This window comes from Podarcis bocagei (genome assembly GCF_964188305.1).
Source record: "Podarcis bocagei genome assembly, chromosome: 17".
NCBI lineage: Eukaryota > Metazoa > Chordata > Lepidosauria > Squamata > Lacertidae > Podarcis > Podarcis bocagei.
The window spans coordinates 6,753,774-6,778,390 of record NC_138143.1 but is presented as its reverse complement, the minus strand read 5'-3'; the positions used below and the strand labels follow the sequence as shown (position 1 = coordinate 6,778,390).

Here is a 24,617-nt window from a genome sequence, read left to right as displayed (position 1 = left end):
CCACAGGCGTAACGGTCGTGCGTAGTAAGCGCATGCGTAGTTTGCGCACTTAACCCTAGGAAGGCGCGGCGTCCATCACGTGATTGGTCGCGGTGGGCGGGACGCTATATAAGCGAAGCGCGGGCGGTGCCTCGGCCGCATTTTCAGCTGCTTGAGCCCAGGAAGCTTCTCTTCGGTAAGGCGGGGGGGAGCGGTCTTGCGGGCTTCCTTTGTTGTCGGTGAAATGCACGCACGGTGTGGGGGTGGGTTGTTTCCGACGCTTCCGTTCAAACAAGTACGTCAGTAGCGAGGTAACGGTGGCTGTTCCTCGGTAGCGACGACGTGAGGGGGTGGCAGTGGGGGCCGCGGCACCAAAGCGCACGCGCGTTCGGAGCGGCGTTCCGAATGCTGATGATGTGCGCATGCGGCGGAGGAGCCCGGTTCCCCTCGCGCCGCGAGAGAGAGAAAACAGCGGTCTGGGGTGGCGCGTGTGCGCGCTTTGGTTTTGGAACCGGGGGGGGGGCGGGGCGGGCATGAGAAGAAGCGGAGCAAGGAAATGGCGGGGGGGGGGTCCCGGCGGGCGCGCGGGGCGCACTGGCGAGGCCATGCAGCGGCCTTCGTCGCCTGCCGCCATCTTTGGTCGTCCGGATTGCCCCTCTTTAAGCTGGGGGTGAACAAGATGGCGCTCGAGGCGGGGAAATGGAGGGCGGCCTCGAGGCGGGGAGGGGGAAGCGCCGTTTCCTTCGCCCTCGCGCCACCCCCACCTCTCGCCTTCCGCTGAGGAGTTTCCCTTCGGGAACATGCAGTTGAAATAGAAACTGAGGCGGGGGTGTGGCTTAAGGCTTGCTCCTCATTTATTTATTTATTATTTATTTATTTAAAAAAGCCCAGCAGCAGCCCTGAACTCGAAGCTTGAAGGCGCTTGAAGTGGGTCAGATTTAGCAACTGCTGCTGTGACGCTTAGGGCGGGGACGTATTAGCACGGCCCTGAGAACCTTTCCTTTTCTGATTGGAAGTAATGCGCAACCACATGGAGCTTGGCTAGGCGAGGATGGGTGGAAGAGATGGGGACAACATGTGTTATAAAACCTGCAACAGGTTTTCTTAGTGTTGTGGCACCATATGCAGGGTGACTTTTTTTGGGGGGGGAATTAAGCCACACTTGATGAATCGAGTGAACAGAGCAAGAGTACTGAAAATATTGCGACTGATAATTAACAGTGTCTGGTGTTTCTGGAGGGTTGGGCGTTTTAAATTCTCCCTCACGGACTACGACAGGTTGTTTGCATCTGGATTTTGCTAACTTGCTCTGCAATAAGCATTGGTGGTTCTTCAAATTCTCGTAATGGAATTATTCCAGTATTAGACCTCTGATCCACAGTTGTGCGCTTTTCTCTTCTTCAGACTCCTCCCTACCACCATTATGTCTTCTGAAGAAGGAAAGCTGTTTGTTGGGGGTCTGAATTTTGACACAGATGAGCAAGGCCTGGAGCAGCATTTCAGCTCTTTTGGACCCATTTCTGAAGGTAAGCAAGTGTGGTGTTGGGGATGGAGTTTTCCCCTGGGATCAACATAAAATTGGATAATTTTAGCTACTTTTGTTTTCTGCTCTTAGTTGTTGTGATCAAGGATAAGGAGACCCAGAGATCAAGAGGCTTTGGCTTTATCACCTTTGCCAATCCTGAACATGCATCAGATGCCATGAGAGCCATGAATGGAGAGGTGAGTACTTTGTTGTGGTGTGATCTGTTGTCCCACTGTGTCCTGGCTGCTTTAATTAAATAATAATAAGTTTTTATTCCCCAACCAGAGCCAGGCTCAGGGCAACTAACACCAGTAAATTTACAATAAAAATGTAATGGGGAAACCAATTTAGAATACAGGTTAAAATACAAAGAGACAAACAGTTTCCCAGGAACCATACTGCTTTGATTTTAGTTTTTGTGAAATGCCCTTAATTAAACTATATTAGAAAAAGGCCTTTTCTTGCTTGCAAGTGTCAACCCAATAGTAGGGAGCTGTCGCAGTGTATGCACGTTACCTAAAAGCACATGCAGTGATGATGCTTCTGATTTAGTGTCAAAGTGAGCAGTTTCTTATGTCATAAAGTGGTGAGAGACAGCTACATTGGTAACAGGCACAGACGAGGAACCTGTGGCCCTCCAGATGCTGCTGGACTTTTGCTTCTATCAACATTTGACTATTGGCCATGCTGCCTGGGATCCGGCTCTTGGGAAGCTGGATCCTGCATTCTTCCAGTTGTATTGAAAGCTCATTGAGTGGCATTGCTAGTTCACATTTCCACTACCCTTCTTACTTTCAAATAATAATACTAATGTTTATTATTTATACCCAGGCCATCTGGCTGAGGTTGCCCAGCCACTCTGAGACAAGCTACTCTCAGATTATTTACCACCCACCTTTACAGGGTTTGCACCCAACAGGAATCTCAGCTTCAGGACTGCTGTCTGTGATTCCATTTCTTAGGGCTACCAGAGGTTTTTCAGAATATTGACTTATCTTTGGGAAATTATTTTTTAAGTGGTTCAATTTGCTGTGTGGAGTGCAAGTTCCAGAATAGCTGCTTTTGCTTGTAGATCTTTTGTAATGCAAGTGGCAGATACCCAAACCTACACAGGTGGAGAACTTCAGAATTCAATTTAGAAATAAATCCACTGAGCTCTACAGTATCTTAATAAGAGCAATAGTAATTGGTGAAAAGTCATGTTTTATTAACAATTGGTTATGTGCATATGAAAATTCATGTAAATAGTTGCTTCATTTGATCAGCTAGTTAAGCAATGGTTATAATTAAAGTACTTGCTCATTATCAGTCTGTAGATGGGCGCCAGATAAGAGTTGATCACGCAGGGAAGTCTTCCCGTGGATCTAGAGGTGGCTACTTTGGAGGCAGGGGGCGAGGCCGTGGTTATTCCAGAGGTGAGTATAAGGAGATTGAAACAAACATTTGCATGCATTGGGGTAATGAAGTGGGTGGGCTTGCTGGTGGCTTAGCTGTCACTGAAATGTTTTTTTTCCCCCCTCCTTGGAGGTGGTGGAGACAGAAGCTATGGTGGGCGATACGACAACAGAAGTGGAGGCTACAGCGGTTCCCGGGATTACGGCAGGTAATTGTGCTGATGTGCGAGAGCATCATTAATGTTCAGTTTTAGGTGAGCAGATATAAAACACAAATGCTTTGTTTTCAGAAGTCAGGGAGGTTATAACGATCGCTACTCTTCAGGAGGCTCTTACAGAGACAACTATGACAACTGAGGTAAGTGGATTTTGGGAAGGGAGTGAAAATGCTGTCTTGCCAAAACGCTTGTGAACTATCAGTGTTCCGACTTCACACTGAGTAACAACAGTAACTACAGCTCCCTACTGAGTTGTCAGTATCAAAGATGTTTCTTTTCTTTTTTGTTTATCTGCCATTTGCTCAGATCTAAAACATTGCAGCCCTCAGTTCACATTACTGGTAAATAACTTTTAAGTGCATGTTGGACCTTAAAGAACTCTTAAATTCAAATTGCAAAGTTGTCAGAGTGCTAACTGGGGGAGGGCCTGAGATTCCTAGCATCACTAATCTAAAAAAGTAGGAGTGGTGAATTGCTGCAACATGTCCATATGCTTGTGCCTTTATGATTGTACCTGCTTCTTGTCCTCAGCTCACACCGAGTAAAAATCCTTCCTGAATCAAGATCGTCCTTCCAATGGCCGTATTTATAAAGATTTTTGGAGCTTCGCTGAATCTTGTTTAGTTACCTACTTGTATCTTCCCCCATATAGCTTTTGTCACATGCAGCCCGAAAGCTTCCTCTACAAGATGGCCTGTTTAGACTTTGCTCAAGAGTTGGTTTTTTCAAGAGTGGTTTTTAAGCAATTTTGAAATCGGTTTTATTTGTCTTGCTTTCTCAATCCAAGGTTTCTTTTAACGTGACACATGGGGCCCTACAACTTTAAACAGCTGGAAACTGAGCAAACCTTTTTTTTTGAAATAGTGCAATGCACTTGAGTTCAACTCTTAGCATAGTGTAAGGGAGGGCAACAAATGCAAACCACCTTGGTATTAGTAAAAGAATTAAATGATTCACGCTGGTTTAGTAAAAAGCTATTTTACTGTAAAAAGTAAATCCAGAAATCAAAACTGAACGCTTTGAGAGGTTCTTGAAAATGTTTGTTTATATTGTCCTTTTTTTACTGGAAGAAACGTGCATAATTCAATTGACATTGTATTTGAAGTGGATAAGGAAGTTCCTGTACTGAGTTTTTGGCTTTACGAAGCCCATTAAAATCCCATCTGAAACAATTCTCTGCTCTTGACGTTTGACATCACATTGCACCGCACAACTTTGATAGCTTAGTGACAAGGAAGCAAAAGCATGTTGGGCCTCACCTAGGTAAATCCCGGGGTTGGTACCCAAGTAATAAATTTGATATACACTAATACTTAAGCGGTTGGTGTGAAATGGTGGAAACAGGAAATCTTCAACATGGGGAAGTGGAAACATCTGTCTGCTCCTTAAACTGGCTATAGGATATTTTAGCATGACTTTAAGCTATAATTGTAGCATCTTGTTAGTCATGTTGTATAACTTTGTATCTAAATGATATATATTACCCTAATTGCATAAACCAACACATGATTCCCTAGAATGTTTATAGCTGTGCCAGTGCTATCCTGGGGAAATGAATCTGGGTAGTGGCTGGTGGCGGTGAAATACCTGTGGAGTCTTGTGTTTCAAACAAGGCTCCCAGTGGAGTTCAATGCAGTGTTACCTGCAAATCTTTGGGCTTTCTTTCTTAGTCTTCAAACAGTGAATTATTTAGCTGAGCCTTTAGTGAAGGCAAATAATTATTTTTGGTTTGGGAGTCACTACTACAGAGGGACCAAAATACAGGGTAACAAGCCAAAACATGTGTGATGAAACATGTGCCCTATGTTTAAACATTTAAGTTCAGTGTTATAACCTAGAATGGGTTGGTTCTCCTTGCTACAATAGTAGTACACAGTATTGCTGTTGCTAGAGAGGAAGACTTGGGAAGGACCTGCCTCCTTACACAAATGCTAAAGTAGGATAATGTGTCCTACTACAACTGGAAAATTTCAGCTGTCAGATGAGCTGGTGGAGAAGGAAGTTTTTGAAACTGGGGGGCCTTGAGGCTTTGTTCAGGGTTAAGGCTGAACTGATATTGGGCCTAGATGGGCCTACCTGTAGTTAGCTCTGTCCTGTTCTTACACTGTGAGAATTCTCTGCTAGCGTGTGGAAGCCAGTGTCCTTGGAGACCCCGAAGTGTGTTGTGCCTCCTTCAGTGCGATCCATGTGAGACGAAAGCTGCTCTTGGCTAGTTCATTTGTGGAAATAGTCCTGTATTTCGAGGTAACTTTTTTGCTCATGTCTGCATCTTCCCTCCCACAGAGCTCCATTCTTGTGGCTACAGCAAACCACTGATTCTTATTTCTTTGACAAACGTACTGGGCAAGTTTGGGGTCTCCTCAGACCCCACGAGAACTTGGACTGAAATCTGCTCCTTTTTTTATCTGGGGTGGGAGGGCCTACCTGGCTGTTGCGACTTGAGATTTGCTTTCAAAAACTTAGAGGGAAGGTAGTTGGCCAAACAGTACTTGGATTCATCCAGCTGCATTTGCTGTTTTGTCCAATATCTTGTAATTGTGCCTTGTGCTGACCTTGGACTTGTTAATTGGGAAGACTTCCGATTGCAACATTGTTTGGGTGTGGGAGGCTTCAATTTCCACGTAAAACTATCCAATTCTTAGTGCATATGGTGGCTTTTGGACAAGAATCTAAAAGTGGGAGAAAAATCTGAACTTAATAACTTGGGGAATCTCCCAAGGGCTAGGTGAACAGCATCACCTAGGCTTGGAATATCCTGTTAGACATGTATAATCTGAATATAATCTGAATGAGAATTTGAATGTACTTGTGTTAAGTGACACTGCCTTGTTTTTGACAGGTTAGAAGAGATGATGGTGGCTATTCTAGCCTGAAAAAGTGTTGGCCACACTATCTTGAAAGAAGTGATGGAATGGAACGGGGACTACTCTTTGGATCCTGAACTTGAGCTACGAAGTAAACAGTTTCTCCCACTTCAAAGTAAATACACATTTTTCTTAGAGAAAAACCTTTGCTTTCATATTCAGTAGTTTAAGCATGGCTATGTGTTGCTGTGCCATTAAACTGTGGCTATGGTACAAATTGTTTTTGGCTATGCAAAAGTAAATAGGAGGTCAAACTTCCATTGGAGAGGGTCAGAAGCGTGTTACTAGTGAATTGGTACTTCATTAGTCACACATTGCTTAGTGTTCTGCTTGTGCAAGAAGTGATGGCAGCGAATAGCTATGGTCACTTGTTTCTTGCAGCACTTGATGAAAGTAGCGTGGCCCATACCTTGTGCATGATAAACTTGTGACAAACTTACTGATTTGGATGCCACAGAAGTAACCATTTAAATTTTCTAACTTTAATATGCAGTTCGTTTATTTCTTCAAAACCAGGAACTTCATGCCTCAATGCTCATATATGACTGTTTCATATCTAGGGTGCCCTTCTATAATGACTGACCAATTCTTTTCTTGCAGGGTCCCTATAGCTACTGGGTATTAAGTGGACAAGAGGAAGATGCCTCTTGCAGAGACTTGTTCAGCTATTCAGACAGGTTTGTTTGTTTGTTTTTTAAAACCCATTAAATTAGATGTATCTGAAGGGAGCAGGAGCAGTAAGCTCAATTGGTTTGAGTTTAGGTTGGATTTATGTTAAAAGGCCTTGGCACAAACTCCTGTAAGAGTATTAACTGACTTAGCACATTAAATCGGTGAGTTCTGTGTGCTAATTTGTCTTCTTGCATTCCGTATTAGGTTAAGTATCATTACTGGAATGAACCTATCAGCTGGCAGCAGTGGAGCAAGTAGATTACTACGGGCTGTGCATTCAATACTGTTGGAATATAGGTGCTTATGAGGAGGCTGGCTGGCTAAGAAGTGGAAAGTGCTCAAAAGTGAACTGAATTTAAAGAATTGTGGGTGCTCAATCCTGTGATACAGCACTTTCTGAAATGTTTAATTTGTAAAATGTGAATGCTATCTATATATATATAGTGTGTTTTGGGGTAGGCTTGTGCAGCGCTTGAGCTAAAATCTTTTAATGAGACCTATAACTGGAAGAATGTCTGAAACCTTAACACCAAGTGATGTAAAATTTAAATGCTACTTAAAACAACTATTCATCATGTGCTTTGAATTCCAAATATGTTAAACCATGGCTTCTAATAAAAATGAAACAGTAACTGACTTAGTGTTCAGCTTGTATTCTTCAGCACGTCATCATCTTAACACATATACAACCTTCTAGGGTAAGCAGCTGGTTAACATTAAAGAAGGGTGCATTGACTTCCAACTCCTTGCACATCAGACAAGAGTAGGCAAAGGATTACAAGTGTGAACTTAATGAGTAAATTTGATAGGTATTTTACCATACCTTAAAAAAAATGTTTTATAAGAAATGCAGAACATGCCTCAGTGGAAAAGACAGGAACCTTCATATGACTTGGATTAACTAGCTATGTGCATGATTTTCTATTTCTGAATTTATTTAGTGATCAGAATACATAACATCAGTCACTCCTAATTTAAGATCCACAGGTAAATGGACTGTTGAGGGAATGGTCAACCAAAGTACACTTGGGCAAATAAGCACCTCCCCTCATAAAACTACATATAGCTACTAAGGCTAGAACTCAAACCCCCTGAACTATTTACATCCTATTCCCAGACTTTCTTGTCCACTAGAAATTCAAATCAAAATGGATACAAGAAAGGGATAGCTGTTCCAAGTTTTTTTGCTTCAGATAATACAGGATAGTTGCCTCTGCTTTTCTAGTGAGTTATAATTTCTATGTACTTATGCTTTGGGTGGTAGCTAGGTTCTGTTATTACTGGTGCAAGTAACCTGCAGGGAGTGCTGTAGCGGGCTTGTAAAGGGGTAAGCGTAGGTTGTGTTCATTTTGAAGGTAATAAAAGGTCTGAAATGGGCAAGTCCTGTGTGAGGTTTCATAATGTAAGTAGAAGCAATGTTTGCCTTCCATTAGGAACTTGAGTTTACCTTGCACCAGAATGTAAATTGTTTTGCTGCATTGCACAAGTTCTGCCTTCAGATTTGCTTTATCTCCATAGAGTCTTATTGCAACAGATGAAATCTGACATGGGAAGGTAATTGTTGAATGGAAAAAACAAGTCTAAATCACACTGGGAGTACTCTGCAAAATTAGCTAGGCACCAGGCACGTTTTGCACCTGTCTTGACCACTTGCGACCAAGTGGAGATGTCCAGACACAAGGATGATACCTGATGTTTTCACCATCTGGAGGTGCATGTCTGGGAATCCTTGGATGTGGACTGTTTTCACACACTAATAGGCTATTCTTGTGGAATTCTGTTATATTTTTTTTGCACAATCGGAATGAATTTTAGGAACCACAATGCTTTTTCTGTGCATTTTAAGCAGGAGCAGACAACATTTAAGGCCAATATGTATGTGGATTGCCCTGGATAAAGTGTCTGTTCTCAGAGCTCTTAACCTAGCTCAAATCTCGTTCAAAAATGCCAACTGGACATTTCATTTTGGCAACTGCAACCTTTGTTTAAGGAGCCATTTGGCACCCAGTTTAGTATCTTTAACACTGGGAGTGCTGGATGTTGCTTCATCCTCTGATAAACCACCCAAGGCAAAGTTAGGACAACTAGCAAAATGTCACTCATGTTCTTGCCTATTGTGATAGATGCACTCCTCTTCTCCTGTTCTCCATACTGTGTAGTAATATGCTTCCATGGAAGATTTAGTGTCTTGGGATTCCATTCGCACACGAAGAGTGCTGTAACATGCCTAGTTTCCAAGCATGTATCCATAACAAAGAAGGGTACCTATAAAATAGGGATCTGGGCTGTTTCCATTTCTGTACATAAACTTGAGTTATTTTTAAGAGCCTTTGTTTTTTTACACTGGTTTTCACAAAGCTTACACGCTTTAAAAAAGCAAAACCACGTACTGCTCCTTAAAAGAGCTGCTTTGTGAGCAATGAAAGTCTTAGGGGCCACCTTTCAGGGGAACAGACATTTTTCTACTTCTGAGTGATCAAGATTCATATAAAATCGTAACTTAAGCAAACTACCCTTTATTGTAAAGTCAAAATGTAGGAAACTTGAGAGGAATCTGGGCGATGGCTTAATTTAGCCTTGGCCACCATCAACTAGCAACCAGAGGAACACGGATTTTTCCTTTGTTTTCTTGGCGCTCTCACATTATGGGAAGGGCCTGGCTCTGCTGCGCGGCGTCTGCCTTGCTAGAAGGCTCCAGCCTCCATCCCCAGCAGCATCTGCACGTGGGCTTGGGACAGCAACCCGGCCCGAAACCCTCGAGAAAGAGCAGCTGCCAGTCCGTGTAGAGCAGAGGCAGGCAACCTCCGGCCCGTGGAGCCTCACGAGGCACTGCCATACACGTCCGGCGGGTAAAACCTTGGCTCCATTAGCATCGCCCCCTTCATCCGACACTCCCTGCCTGAAACCCCGGAGTGCCGCTGCCAGCCAGGGCAGGCAGCGCGGAGCTCATGGGCCAAGGACCAGAGTTCGGCATCCTTCCCGCGCCGTTTGGGCCGCAGCCTTTTCTCGCCTTCCGAATGAAGAGCTGCTGGCGGAGGCGGGCCTGCTTAGGCGCGCTTCCTGAGGAGAAAGCGAGGCGAGCTCGAGTAGGCCGCGGCTTTTGTCGGTTATCTTTTGAAAGAGGGGAGGAGGTGGGGGAGGGGAGGGGGAGGGGCAGGCGCGCAGGCGCACGTGAGGCGACGAGGCCTCGGAGATGAATTGGGGGTAGCGGGAAGGAGGGGGAGGGGCGTGGTCGCCATTGTGATTTGGCCCCGCCCTCCGCGCGCCCAGCCAATCCCGGCTCGGGAGCCGCGTGTCGGGCGTGGCCTAACCGCAGCCTCGCTTTCATTCTCCTCGCTTGCGTCTCTCTCTCTCTCTCTCTCTCGGCGCCATCGCGATACCCTCTTGCCTCAGTGGCTAACGGCTCTCTTCGCATCCTGCTCGGAGACCGGCTTCGGTGAGTGCTTTGACGCCGGGGAAGCGCCCAGGCCGCTGCAGGAAAGCCGTAGGAGGGGCGCTGCATCGAGCATTGGAAAGGGGAGCCGGGAGGGTAGCGGGGAAGAAAGGCTCCTCTTCGCCGTGTGAGGCGGGGGAGGCTGAAGGGAGAGACGCTCCACAAAATGGCGGCGGCTGCCCATAAAGAACGAGAGGGCCCCTCTGCGCACACTCTTGTGTTTGAAACGCCGCTCTCTCAGTCTCCTTCGTGAGGAGCGGTGCGCGGCTGAAGACCACCGGGAAGGGACGAAATTGTTCCAGGGGGGTGGAGAGCATTAGACGTGGTCAAGTCCGCTATAGCAGCAGGTTTAACGCGGGGGCGGGAGAGGAGGAGCCCTTGCCTTACTGCGCCTGCGCGAAGGCTGTTCGCGGAGCGCGGGACAGCAGCGGGGTAGTCTTTGCGCATGCCTGCTGGGTTCCCAGTCCGTAGAACGTGAGACGCGCTGAGCTCGCCTTCCCGCATTCTGCTCAGACCACGTGTTCGCGGCCATTTTACCAGGGGGGAGGGGTGGATTGGTTGGGGCAAAGAATGGGAGCCCATTCTCTCTGCACGTCTGCCTTGATAAGCCGTCGGGAGCCGCTGCAACGCTCACTCACTAGTTCCTGCTTGCTTGCCTTCCTTCCTTCGATGACTTGTTCCAGCTATTGATGCACTGAGTAGATTGCAGGATCTTGCCATACGCACCTGATGGATGAAATCTGCCTCAGGTCGTCAGCCTCATGTTACCAAAATTATTGACCACAACATTCTAGTAGTTGCTGCACAGGGTGGAGCCAATACCAGGCTTCATAAGATGGTTCGAGAACGCCTGATCTTAAAATATTTTTAGCTTGAAAGTAAGATGCACCTGTACGGCTAAGGACTTAATCCAAGCAGATAAACACTCATTTTCCTGTAAAATAGAAAATGTGCTGAACTATTAGCCCTCATACTAATTACAATGAGTTTGCCATAATAATAATTATAATATTTTATTTATATCTGGCTGGGTTTCCCCAGCCACTCTGGGTGGCTTCCAACAAAATATTAAAAATACAAAAAAAAACTTTTTCCAAAGTGTGTGTTCACCCTAATCACTTTAATCATAAATAGTATGAAAGGTAGCTTCCCTAGTAGGGAAGTGGCTTAACACTGCCACCTCTTTTTCACATCTGAGAAAGATTGCCTGCATGCTTCCTTCAATTAGCCTTCCATTTTTCTGAAGTATGCATTGGTGAAAATTGAGAAGTGCTTATTAGCATTTCACCTTAGTATGTCCAAACCTCGAAAGTCTGACTGATAGCTTATCAGATGCTCTGTAGAGAGCAATTCAGGCACGTTGAGTAGGGGAAGTAAGCATCTTCCATCTCTGTTTGGCGATTAACACAGTTATATCACTGGGAAAACAAGTTAACTGCTCATTTGTAGCTAATTCACTCCTGCCTGCTTATAGCTAACCCCAGTCACCTGTATCTAATTGCCTCTAGAATAATGAACTGTATCAGCTAGGCTCATTCTGTGTCCAGTAAAATGTACTTTAAGACTGTCCTTTACTGTAGAAGGCTCAAGATATAAAAACTCGTAACATTAAAATAATGGCACAAAAACACCTTGTCTGGTATTAAGATAGGAAGCATCAAAAGAACAAGTGGGCAACATTAGCAATCCTACCTTTGAGTAAACTTTCAGAAAATTCTTTACTCCTGCAAATATCTACTTTTTGGCCACAGTATATGCTGTTTTATTGCATGCTTATTTGAGAGTCAGTCACATTGTTTTCAGTGACGCTTATTCCCAGATAAGTTTGCACAGGATTACAGTTAAGACTGCAATTCTGTGCACAATTGCTTGGGAGTAAGACCTACTGGAAATAATACTTCTGAGTAAACATGCATAGTTGCCTGGAAATAAGCAACATTGATTTTTCAGTTTGCTGCTTCCAGATAAATAAATAGCTGCAAATAAAAAACAGAAGAAGTAATTTTTCAGGTTCTCAGTGTCTCTGCCTCAGGGCATGCAGGGGAAAGTAAACATGTTAAGTTTACTATGCTCAGTTGGAATAGATAATTATGAGTCTCAGTTCAGTGGGAAACAGATAGTAAAACCAAGTCAAGAGGCTCCAGGCGTGGAAGTGAGACTGCTACTGGAAGTCAGGCAACTAATGAAGATAAGCTACAAAAGGAAGATGTGACCCTGGTCAATATGGGCAATTTATACATCAGTGACGACTATACAGCAGATTAACAAGAAGCCGGGCTGTACCAGATTATTCATTGAAGAATAATGATAATCTGATTTCCTGGAAAATTAAAATGGGCTGTTAGTTCTCAGTGATCAGCTACTTGTAAATTGCTAGTGTGGCCTGTTATCTTTTGTCCTTATTCCCACCTATGTTTCCCAAATCTAAACACATTCCTTCCCTACAGATAACTTAAACAATGGCATCGGATGAAGGAAAACTCTTCATTGGAGGGCTCAGTTTTGACACCAATGAGCAGAATCTGGAGCAGTTGTTCTCCCCCTACGGAGACATTGCAGAAGGTGAGGAAGGGTGTCACACTTGATTTTATTCTGTAATTACAGAAGTTCTGAATCTGTTAATGTTTCCACACCAGGAAACCAATTGGTAGGGCTTTGGGGTTTGCAAGTGCATGCACTCACACAATGCTAGCAACTATACTATGATAAGTTAAAGACTTGTCACATTTTGCATTCAATGCATGATAACTCTTTGGCTGAGGCAGAAAATTGCCATTCTTTGTTGAGGCAAGCAAGAGCCACCATTGTAATTCAAGGATGCATTCCAGAAAACAAAGAGTTTGTTGAGTGGGGCTGATGAGGAGTGTGGTCTGGAAAAGTGCCTGGGGCCTGATAGAGAGCCCTCAATGACCACATTTGGCCTGCAGATCATAGGTTCCTCACCCCTGTGTTAATGTCAGCAACCTTGAATGATTTAGCACAGGGGTCAGCAACCTTTTTCAGCTGTGTGGTGGCCCACCGTTCCTCAGACCATGTGGTGGGCCAGTCTATATTTTTTGGGGGGAGGGGGAATGAACAAATTCTTATGCCCCACAAATAACCCAGAGATGCATTTTAAATAAAAGCACACATTCTACTCATGTAAAAACACGCTGATTCCTGGACCGTCTGTGGGCCGGAATGAGAAGGCAATTGGGCTGCATCCGGCCCACAGGCCTTAGGTTGCCTACCCCTGATTTGTGTGATGAAGACTGTCCAACCATGTTCATATTGAACAAATGGGGTTTTGTTAACATGGGAGAGCATTTGATACATATCTGCATTCTGAAGTGATACTCCTGGTAATATATAGTGTTAATAACGATGTGCATTTTGCTTTCTCCAAATTGTGTTGTAATTAATACTATGGCTTGCTGATTATTTATAGCTGTCAAAATGGGATGAGGGGCATGTATAGGTTAGATTTGAAGAATGCCAATGATACATGGCTGCATCTTCCTTGTTTTCAGAGTGATTAATTGTATTCAAAAAATACAAAGGTATCAGGAGGGATTGTGCTTTGATACTACAGACCCTTGGTGTATAGGTCTGAGGTTTCCTGGAAGCAAGCTCTTGTGATTGAGAGATTGGTTAATAAATTACCTGAGCTCATGAATAACAGCATCTTGTTTCCCCAGTAAGATAGACAGCAGGGTTTTTCTTATTCTTCAGCATCCAATTCTTGGAACTTATTTCCTGGATGCCCCTGTGCGGCTATAATGTCCTTCCAAGCAGTCTTTGAGTCTGAAGTGGGGCTAAAGAAGGGACCTGGCAAGGGACACTGGCTGTCATCTACATGTAGAAAAAGAGCCAGGAAAATAAATCTGTTAAATTTTTTCTCTCTCCAGTGGTTGTGGTGAAAGACAGGGAGACTCAGCGGTCCAGGGGTTTTGGTTTTATTACCTATTGCCGTCCTGAAGATGCCAAGGATGCCATGAGGGCCATGAATGGAGAGGTAAGTGTCGCCCGCAGAGATTGCTCACCATTTCTTATTGCATCCACTTTCTTTCTAACTTCCTAGAATATGGAGGGCTGTTAGATGTGATCTTCTGTCTTGCTTATATTGCAAAATGTTGTAACTACCTACTATTATCTTGGTGGGTGTGCTGCACAGTGAGCAGTAATAGTTTTTAGTCCTGAATTACAGCTCCAGGGTTGCTTAATTCACCTTTTGTTAAAGCGACTTTATGGTGCTCTTCTAAACTGGGGTGGGGAACCTCTGGCTTGTCAACCCAGAATCCACATTTGGCTCATGAGGCCATTTCACTCCCAAGTTACGTTCAACTGATGTCATAACTGATGTCAGTTGTGTGGAAAGTTTGGTCCTGTTTGGTTGGGGTGCACCAGTGAGATACACAAAACTGGTGTTCCTGAATTCAGCTTTTAAATTTATTTTTAATAAAAATATTTATTTAAATATTTAATTAAATTAAATATTTATTCTGTGGGTATTGCATAGCATTCAGCAGAGCAGGGATTTGTTCTGCTTCCCAGTGGCAGAGGATGCAAATTGTTCAAAGCAAAATTTCAATCCAAGCTTTGATTATATTGGACTCCTGCGTCCTTGGTAGCAGGTTGGAAGAGTAGCATCATCTTGTTAAAAGCTCTGGCTCTGATTTGTTCTCTTGCTTCTCCCCAAGTCTGTGGATGGGCGTCAGATCAGAGTGGACCAGGCTGGAAAATCCTCCCGTGGCTCTTCTGGAGGCAGAGGGCGTGGACGTGGATTCTCCAGAGGTGAGCTTTCCTGTGGCATGTGCCCTTCCGTGCTAACTGCTTAGTGGTGTGGGAGCAAATAGGCTTGATAAACATTCGTGTCTTTGCTGCAGGAGGTGGAGGATATGGAGGTGGCCGTTATGATAACAGAAGCGGTGGCTATGGTGGATCTAGAGACTATTATGGCAGCAGGTAAGACCAGCATGCACACCTAAGAGATACTTGGTTGCAGCAGATTGTGGTACCTACAAATATGATGTTGAGATCATGATCCTTTGTGTTCTGTATTAGAATAACAGTTTGAGAGTTCCTTCTGAACCATTAAACTTTTCCTTAGAGTTGGCAAAAGAGAGCTGTTGAAGTGCTCCTGATTATTTTAGCACTAGGAAATAGGCTTAGCCAGCTGTGTGCTGCTATGGCATGGAAGCTTTAGGTATTGCTGTTTTAGTAACAACAGGCTATCATGTAGAAAGGAAGACTAGTCCTGCCATGCCTGTGTTTCTCGTCTAAATAACAACACAGTTGGGTATGAGTCTGCCAGTAAGACTTGACTTACTGTAATTGAAATTGTTAACCTTAAATGAATATCAAATTACAGTGCTGCTGTATGCCCTTGTTCCTTCATGTATTGTGATTGGCTTATATTTCATTTTGGTGGGACGTGGTGGCTGGAATCTAGTCTGGGATGATACCTGGTTTTCAACATTGCTGAGATACATCGCCCAGTCCAGGCCCCTATACCTCTCTGGCTCATGTGAGCCAGAGGGGCACCACAATTTCCTTAAACTGCTCAGCTGGGGGATGCGAATCCTCCAGCCCCTCAGCTGAGCGAGCCCACATACTGCTGCAGCTCACGCAGGCCAGGGGACTTACTCAAAGGTGCAGGCAGACGAAGCCTGAGAAGGTGGTCACCCAGAACTTCTTCAGGCGCTGTCTGCTTGCGCATTTGCCGTCTGCAGGCAATTTGAGCTGATGCAATGCATTGTCAGCTTAAAATGTCTGAAACTGGTATCACGATCTGAACAACAGTGGAATCCTGCTTTCCAACTGGTTTCTCTTTGCCCCTAAGGCAACTTAGCCAAAGTGGTGCCTTTTTTATGCTGCTGGACTCCCATCAGCCTCAGCCAGCACAGCCAATTTTCAAGGAAGATGGGAGTTGTAGTACATCAACATTCAGAGGGCCATAGCTCCCACCGCATGCTGGGTTTGTGTTTTGATTCTGGTCATTTTGTGATGCAGATCTATGCCCATCACCTATGCCATCTGTGTACATGGTGCTTTACAAAAACTGCAAGAAGCAAAGAAGTAGTTGCCATTTTGCTTTCATATAGGTGCTTACTGGGTACAGTATTGGAAAGACATCTTGAAAAACTAGTATAGCTAGAAATGGATCCTAGTTTTTTATAACCTTATTACTAAATCGGTCCTTCTCTTAATGACCAATTTATATACAGCACTTAAATAAGAATGAGGTTTATAAATGAGCAATTCTGTATTGCACGTAAAGGTTCTTTTTGTGATTTTGGCATTATAGTGATATTTTAATATGCCCACCTGTACAATGGGACATCAGCCCCAAAATAAGTTCTGGGTGGTCTTCCAGGTCCCCAGATCAGATTTTTTTTTCCATGGGCGGGAGGAAGCAAAGAAGAATCCCCACTGCATGAGTGGATGGATGCCTGCTCATACTACATTGAATCTCACTCAGTGTATAGCATTTAACAGCAGCTCAGCAGTGACATATCAGTCTTTTGTGCTTTTTCCCTCAAGGAATCAAGGAGGCTATGGAGACCGTTACTCTGGGAGCTCCTACAGAGACAACTACGATAACTAGGTAAGTGTATGTCTAAGCACCATCTGCTTCTGATAACAGGATAGCTATTAAAGCATAGGACTGAGTTCTCTCACGTCACAGACTAACTTTGTCAGCAGAACTCCTTTCCTCATCAGCAAGTCTAGCATAATTGCGTATGGAGATTTGGCCTGTTGCTGGAGTGAAGCAAAAAATAAAAATGGGACAGTTAAACCCATCCACACACTTTTTTTTTTTAAGGGACACTGTTGAACCAGTCTATAAAAACCATGACTACAGCCTTTTATACACGGAAACTTTCTCCGAACCGTAAGTTTATGGGAATTAAACCTCCACATTCCTAATAGGGTCTTTTAAAAGCAAAAAAAGTGTATGCAAATATTCATTTACTGGCATATTATTTCCACCCTGCATCATCTCCAAGGCTGCAAACAGTTGCCCTGGGCTGGGAGGAGGGAGACTAGGTTAGCATCATGCACCAATGTTCTTCAGTGTACTTTATGATTTGTACCTGCTTCTTGTCCTCAGCTTGCACCGAGCATAAATCCTTCCTGAATCAAGATCGTCCTTCCAATGGCCGTATTTATAAAGATTTTTGGAGCTTCGCTGAATCTTGTTTAGTTCTCTACCTGTATCTTCCCTTTTTGTAGTCTTACCACAAGCAGCCCAACAGCTTCTGCTACAGGATGGCCTGTTAGAGCTTTCTGAAGGAAAACATTTTAATTTGCCTTTTTTTTACAGGTGTGTTTAAGCATTTTTGAATACATACTTTTATTGCTTTCCCCCACCTCCACCCCCTGGATTTCTTTTAACACACCAAGATGGGGGTTCTGACCTATTCTTCACCTATAATTCCCCAGAGTCTGAGCAAGGTGTGAGGATCCTCCTTGTTTTTATAAATGCATTAATACCTTGTAGTTTTGTAAAAGTCCTATGGTGTAGCAAGCAAGGGGTATGGTGGAAGGCAAAACCCCCTTGATTATAAAGGGAGACGTGTGTTTGATCTTCAGAAATCAGAATTTATACTGTATGATGTACCTAGAACTGAAGCTTGCAGAACTTGCAAGTTGTTCTTGAAAAACCGTTTGTTTATATTTTTTTTTAAACTGGAAGACACACATGTAACTCGATATTGTACTAAAAGTGGTTAAGGAATTCCTGTATTCAGTTCTTTGGCTTCACGAAGCCTATTAAATGCCCTTCTGAAAATGAAATTTGTTCTTGACGTTTTAACACTTCAACTATGCCCAATCTAAAGCCATAATACATGGCACATATTTTAAACTGCTGTGTATTTGTTAAACGGTTACCTTGGAGAGGAGATGCCGAGGAATTTCAGTACTTAGTTCAGTGGGCTAAATCCCACAAGCATTTGTATTTGGGTGCTTTGTATATTGTCAGTTTGAAACTTTGTGCCTTGTGTTTGGGATTCTTTCTATATTGGCTTCTGTGCCACAGAACCTCTGCTGTTGAGGTATTCTGGGATAAGCATGTAAGATACCAGCCTGGCCTGTGGAGCCTGAACTAGATGCATCCATGGGTACGGGCTATCATCCCTTGGGTGGTATTCAGCTTGACTTTTACCAAAAAGCATACCCATTGATAACAATGTTTGCCCATTAATTTCAGTATGTTTACTCTGAGTAAACTTTGTTCGATACCACTCCTTGTTTGACTATATACATCACAGAGGAATATCTGTAACAGTGGGCAATCTGTCTTAATAGGGCAGGTTATCTGCTGTTGCCAATGTCTCCACTCAGGTACCTAAGAAAAGGGTCCCAAAGCAGTGTGTGAAAACCACTGAGCTAACGTGTAGGTGGGGCTCTATGCCATGATTCCATGGGAATTAAGACACCACCACTTTACCTCCCAAATGGTGTAAGGTGTACACCTTGACTTACAGAAAATACCAGGCTTTGATTTTAATAAATAAGGGGGAAACATGTTTTGGTATCGACAATATGCCTGAATATATATTTTGGGGAGAGGAGAGTTTACCTACTAAAATCTCAGAAGCTGCTATCCCATCGTGGGTCCAAAGACTTGAAGTGCTTTGCACGCCTTCTTGCCTTTCCTTGTGGCTAGCAAAACTAGACTAGTCATGCACTGTAAACATGCATTGCACAATTGAAATAAGAGCATATGCAAATTTGGCGTATTTGCATTGTGTGTCCTAGATGTAGAATGCAGCTGTGTTTTGCACAGATTGTGCAAGGGTACACAGACCTCTGCATAGGCCGTATTTCGTAGCCAACCTGCGTTTTGTCACATTTACGTTAAGGCTTGTTTTGTGATAAATCTCAGGGAACTATTATGAGACCCTGAAAAGGGCAGGGGCAACAAATACATGGGCTCCAGAACAGAGTCAATACTTCATTGGAAGGGATTCTTGCTGTGGCTTCTGGTGTCCTGTCCTTTCCTGCTGGAAGAGTTTGCTGCTGCTGCTACTGCTGTTGTTTCTGCTGCTGCTGGCTGAGCACTTACTGATCTTGGTGGTGCCTGAGGTAGTGCCTCCTGCTTCACTGCTTTTTCTGTTCTTTATATCTTTATAATTTACTGAAGCTACCAAAAGCCAGGTTCCTTGGTTGGGTACAGTTTTGAGACAGATACAAGAGAGTTTCCACTTTTGGCTTTTTAAGCCATTTATATACACCCTTCATAAACACATATGCCAGTATGATTTTCAGTAGTTTAACATCTAACAACAATAAAAATACACAATTAAGACATTAAAAATCAAGTAATTAAATGACAGAGTGGAAAAATAAAATTACCAGTTGTTTCAAAAGACGAACTGGTTGTTTTAGTAGGCAAGCTCCACCAATGCTACTTTGACATCTTATGAGTGGGAGGCTGAGTTTTCTGACCACAATAAACTGGTTTCTTCCTTTGCTTTGTTTAAATGGAGCAGGGAGAAAACTCCTCAAAGCGAAAAGTCTTGAGTGGGGTGGGTGGTTGTGTTTCAATGTAAGTATTTTTGAAATTACAGTAAAACCATTCCCGGGGGGGGGGGGACCTGGGCTGGTGTGTGTGTGACACCTTGTAGGTATTTTGATGGGAATGGTAAGCACACATTGTCGTGACTTTAAAATCTTAAGAAATCACTCAGGACTTGTTTGATGATAGATGAAAGCTGATGGGTGTCTGCCACTTTACCTGCATCTGTTGAAATCAAATCAGATTTAAATACATATCATTTCAGTTGTAGTGAGAAGAGCTAATGGTACAAGAGTCAACAACATTCTATAAATTGCAGTGTAGGATTTTTGATTGAGAATGCTTGTAGGTTATCAAACTTGTGCAATCATTGTGTATCCAGGTTGTTTCAGTGGCCCATTGGCTTAGTTAGGCAGTGGTTTCTTGTGGTTGCTTTTAAAACCATGGTGATACCAACCTTTTGCTCCGATCCCGTTTTGTGAGCAGAGGATTAAAATACCCTTGTCTTCAGGAAGGAAGATGGAATGCCTGTAAAATATTTAATGTGGATTAAACCCAAGACATCTGAATTCAGCAAGCAAGGCTCCATTGACAAGATAGTCATGGTATTGAGTATTGAGCCAGAATTGTAACATGGCTTTATTTGGCAGGTGGAAGGGGCACCCCTGGATCCGGAAGTGAGTTTACCTCAAGGCTGGAGTTGAGAAAAGACTTTCCCTTTGGGTACCTCTCTGGAGCTCCTGTCTTGTGCGTATATTAATGTGGTCATTCTAAAATATGAGGGGCAAACCTTCCAATAAAATGAAGTTAGGCTGTGGGGGGTGGAATGAGTACTAATTAAGTAATGCAAGTACACTTGCACACAGACACATCAACAGTGGCATCTGCTGTGGCATGGATGCACCATCTGAAAAGTGCTTCTCCCGAAACTTACTTTTTATTAAACCTTTACTCCAGCTGGTGTAGCCTTCATAAAAACCAGCGTTTTCCCCATGTCCCCACATCAACAGCTGCCTGACATCCAATGAGAGAGAGAGAGCATTCTCTGTAAATTGCTGCATGAAGTGCTCCATAAGTGTTCATTGAGAATGCCTAGACTCGTGCAGTTTTTGTGTGTTGAGGTTATTTCGGTGGCCCCTCCAGTCTTGGGCGCTGGCTTCTTGTGGGTTCAGCCTACTTAAGAGCAGGACAGAGTTTACCCATCTCTGCTTCTTGTGTATAAAGTTTCCTCTCCCTACTGCTTTTCATTCTGCAGCCAAAATAGTGCAACTTCTGCCAAACCTTTTAGAACCTGCTTCATTTTGGCTCTAAGCTGGAAGCAGGGGCACTGCTACTGCTTGATGTCACACTACTCTCTCATTCCTCTCACCAAAAGCCAGGGTGGGAAGCTCATTTTCTTCCCAAGCCCAAGAGCTGAACACATTTCTTAGCTGTAGTTTGTTAGAAAGATGCAGATCCTGATCCACATACACCTGGGTGACTCCAGAAAATGAATGGGGCATAGTTAGCTCATCCCCATCCTGTTCTGGAGCTTTGGGTCTCTGGCTGAGAGTAGGCTGTACAGTGGTGCCTCGCAAGACGAAAAGAATCCGTTCTGTGATTCTCTTCGTCTAGCGGTTTTTTCGTCTTGCGAAGCAAGCCCATTGAAGGATTAGCGCTTTTTTAGCGGCTTATCTGCTGATCGGATCAGCTGATAAGTGGCTTAGCAGCTTAGAAAAAGGGGGGGGAGGGGGAAAAACCAGCAGGAACTCGCAAGACGTTGTCGTCTTGCGAAGCAAGCCCATAGGAGATTCGTTTTGCGAAGCACCTCCAAAACGGAAAACTCTTTCGTCTAGCAGGTTTTCCGTCTTGCGAGGCATTCGTCTTGCGGGGCACCACTGTAACAAGATTTGTTTCCTCTATTGTCGTAAGTGGCCATCACTCCATTTAAAATTCAACCCACTGACCACAGGACCTTAAACACTGCTGTTTCAGGAAGTGGAAATTGATGGTATCGGCTGGGAGAACTGAAATAGTAAGTTTTTGTGAGAACACCCTCAGTTCTTTAGTTTTGAATTTCTTGTTGGTGTTTTTCGAGCCCTCCAAGTGTGTGTGGGGTGTAGTGTTGCTGAGAGAACCCTTTAATTCTCTACTGTGGGAGCTTGCTTTTGGCCCTCAAGAAGTTACTTTGTGGCCTAGCACTGTTTTGCTTGCTGGTTGATTTATGGTGTTTTCTTGTACTTTAGTGTATATTTTGTGTTTAAAGGGTTCACCACTTCAAGGCTTCCCTAGGATGAAAAGCAGTATATAAATATATGATAGCAATGTGATCAGGGCAGGCATGGAGAGGAACTTAATCCTTTCCTCCCCTTCTGTGGTCCTGGGGGAAAAATCCTTCTGAAGAGGAAGTCCCATCTGTTGGTGCTGAGGAAAGCCTTCCCCCACCCCACCCCAAATGCAAATAACATCTTCGGAGAAGGGATTTTCCTCAGGATGAGTAGAAACGAAGGAGAAAAAGGGTTACATTCCCTCTCTGATCCCACCAGCTGATTCAATATCCGGTTTATAAAAACATGCTGGTTAGATGCTAAGGTGCATTTGTCCTGAGACTAGGTTGTGAATTTTTAATATCTTAATGCTTAGAAGGCTTCCAAAAGCTGTAAAGCATCAATAAATAAATTATTTTCCTTTCTTTTCTTTTAAAAAGGCACATGCACTGTTGCAGACCAGCTTAGGTTTTCCTGTTGAAAGTCAGTATGTGGTGCACACATTTAATTGAAGTGGGGCACACAGTGCAGTGGCAATTGGAATTGGGAAGGGGAGATATGGAAGGCTCCTTACTCTTCAGTGGAACAGAATCCTGCTGGATGTCTCTTTGTAGCTTTGGTATCCCTCTGCATTGGACAGTGGCACTTGAGAACCCATCTCCGCTGACTCAGAAACTGATGCTGCTACTACAAGCACTGATGGTGCCCCACCTCAAAGCAGCCTGGAAGAAAGTCCTCAGATCATTGGTAGGGTGGCAGAAAGGTAAAGAGTTCTGCTATGAAGGGACGGGGCAATGCAAGGTGGGTGTAATTGCTTGTGTGGTTTTCCCCCCCAAGGAGGCGATCTGTTCCAGAGGTGAGTAGATGTTTGAAGACCAAAAGTATTGTGCTTCCTTTCTTTGTCTTTCAGAGTGAGCCAGTGAGAGAACCTGAGAAGGACTGCCGCTACCACACAAGTCCTGAAGAAGCAGCCTTAGCAAATGCTGCTTTTCAGAGAAAAGGCAGGCTGTATTAGTGCTTAGAATCAGATGAAATACTGGGGAGCGTTGAAGGAAGGTGTCCTTTACCTTCATGCCCAAACTTTCCTTTTTGTCCCCTGTTCCCCCCTCCTTCCAGGGGCAATTTGGCAAGCAGGGTTGTGAAGCCCCATCAAAGTAGCGGGGACTTACTCTTAATCCTCTTGGAGATGATGGTTCTCAGCCAAACCACTTAAAATCCTGTCCTGCCACTAGCAGCGTAAGATGCAGCCTTCGAGCATTTTGCCAGAAATGTTTTTGGGGTTTTTTTTTTTTTACAATAAACATCTTCCAGAAATCATCAGGTACCTTGTTTTGAAGAATTTATTTTATATTGCTCAAGAAATATAAAGGTGCTGAAGCCTGTGGCAGCATCTCAGCTCCAGAGGGTTTTGAACGATCTGGAGTAATTCTATTCCAATCTGGTTTCTAGCCCAAATCTAGGACCGAGACATCTTCCAATCCTCAGAGATAATAATCTACACCGGGGACTAGTGGGGCGGGGCGAGTCTATCCCTGTTCAGTCTGGTTATTTATATCATCAACCATAGTATCCTTCCACAATGCCTGACTGGGGAGAGGGGACTGCTTTGTGGCAGCAGTCTTCCCCTGTTGCTGCTTAGCTGAAAGCTCCCTTTTCTACAAGAAGCAGCTGCCACTATACATACATTTGAATACATACATTTGCATGCAAAGTAGTTTGCCTTTTCTATGGGTCTGATCCTGCAGAGGTTTCTCCATTCTGATTTAAATCAGGGGTTTGTTCAATTTATATCTCCCTTCCAAAGTAGCCCAGAGCAGGGTTGATTGATTTTATGTACAAAGGCTATGTACAAAGGCTGAGGATGTATCCAGATGTGAAATGGGATATTGGCAATCAGGATATCCTGTGACTTTTTTTTTTAAAAAAAGCAGTGGTATTTCCTAGAATTTATACATACTGATTGTGAAGAAGATGATTTTACTATTTATATCCCACCCATCTGGCTAGGTTTCCCCAGCCACTTTGGGTGGCTTACAGCATATATAAAAACAAAGTAAAATATCAAACATTTTAAAAAGGGGAAGCCATCTAAGCAGTTTTCAAAAAAACAAGAAAATAAATTTAAAAATTACAGAAACAGTATAATTCAGGTTAAAATAGGATACATTATAGACTAGTTTCAGCATTCTTTGTCACTCAATGACAATTAGATCTACGGAACCAAATAATGACTCCTTATTTCTACCTGATTATTTCGGGTATCTTTGATCTGCATGGAGTCAGATTGAAATCCAACAGGCAGAAAACGAGGTATTGGGTCTGAAATAGATAACTTACCTCCTGCTTCACTAGCAAGGTCCTGATCTGGATTGGGGGGGGCACCTCCAATTTACAGTTTTTCTATCTATTTATTTATTATAGAACTAATTGTGGAAGGGTTGTATTGTTTACTTTTGCCACCTAAATGTTTCCTGTCAGAAGAAAGTGGTGAAAAGCAAACAGCAATCTAAAACACTATATTTGATTGTGTCACAAGGGAGCTTAGAGTTGGCAACTTGACCAGGAATCAAATGAATTCTCTGGAACCAGAAGCTTGAAAAACTCTTCTTTCTTTTTTTAGAAGTAGGACATGCCTGAAAGATGCCATCTCCATTTCCTATTGAGAAGCAGTGTCAATAGTCTTATATTTCCTCATAGAAAAAAAAATTCTGAAGATCTGCAGAGCTCAGAAATAAAATGTATTTGTGCATTATTTTAACTGCTTTTGCAAATTGTGCAGTT

General features: G+C 43.6%; 2 protein-coding genes across 12 annotated transcripts; both read left to right on the top strand.

The window, feature by feature from the left end:
* Positions 1 to 38: 38 nt before the first annotated feature.
* Positions 39 to 7,288, top strand: LOC308577273 (RNA-binding protein 3-like). Of its 4 annotated transcripts, none has more exons than XR_014003555.1 (8): positions 1,384 to 1,505; positions 1,595 to 1,701; positions 2,814 to 2,919; positions 3,032 to 3,107; positions 3,192 to 3,256; positions 5,956 to 6,095; positions 6,581 to 6,657; positions 6,857 to 7,288. XR_014003555.1 is itself a non-coding variant. In XM_081177316.1 (7 exons), the coding sequence occupies exons 2-6, from the start codon at positions 1,403 to 1,405 to the stop codon at positions 3,253 to 3,255; spliced, it is 459 nt and encodes a 152-aa protein (XP_081033442.1). In that variant the 5' UTR covers positions 39 to 175; positions 1,384 to 1,402; the 3' UTR covers position 3,256; positions 3,648 to 4,288. The 4 variants fall into 4 exon arrangements, 2 of the variants coding, with proteins under 2 accessions (XP_081033442.1, XP_081033441.1); XR_014003556.1 differs by having other exon boundaries at positions 3,189 to 3,256; XM_081177316.1 differs by lacking the exons at positions 5,956 to 6,095; positions 6,581 to 6,657; positions 6,857 to 7,288 and adding exons at positions 39 to 175; positions 3,648 to 4,288 and having other exon boundaries at positions 3,189 to 3,256.
* Positions 7,289 to 9,927: 2,639 nt separating this feature from the next.
* Positions 9,928 to 23,154, top strand: LOC308577275 (cold-inducible RNA-binding protein-like). 8 transcript variants are annotated; one of them, XR_014003559.1, is made up of 10 exons: positions 9,928 to 10,088; positions 12,533 to 12,647; positions 13,973 to 14,079; positions 14,765 to 14,858; positions 14,951 to 15,029; positions 16,608 to 16,671; positions 16,891 to 16,959; positions 20,241 to 21,156; positions 21,478 to 22,599; positions 22,747 to 23,154. XR_014003559.1 is itself a non-coding variant. In XM_081177318.1 (7 exons), exons 2-6 carry the CDS (start codon positions 12,545 to 12,547, stop codon positions 16,669 to 16,671), a joined length of 447 nt encoding a protein of 148 aa, XP_081033444.1. In that variant the 5' UTR covers positions 9,928 to 10,088; positions 12,533 to 12,544; the 3' UTR covers positions 22,747 to 23,154. The 8 variants fall into 8 exon arrangements, 2 of the variants coding, with proteins under 2 accessions (XP_081033444.1, XP_081033443.1); XR_014003560.1 differs by having other exon boundaries at positions 21,478 to 22,637; XR_014003558.1 differs by lacking the exons at positions 16,891 to 16,959; positions 21,478 to 22,599 and having other exon boundaries at positions 20,241 to 20,337.
* Positions 23,155 to 24,617: the final 1,463 nt, after the last annotated feature.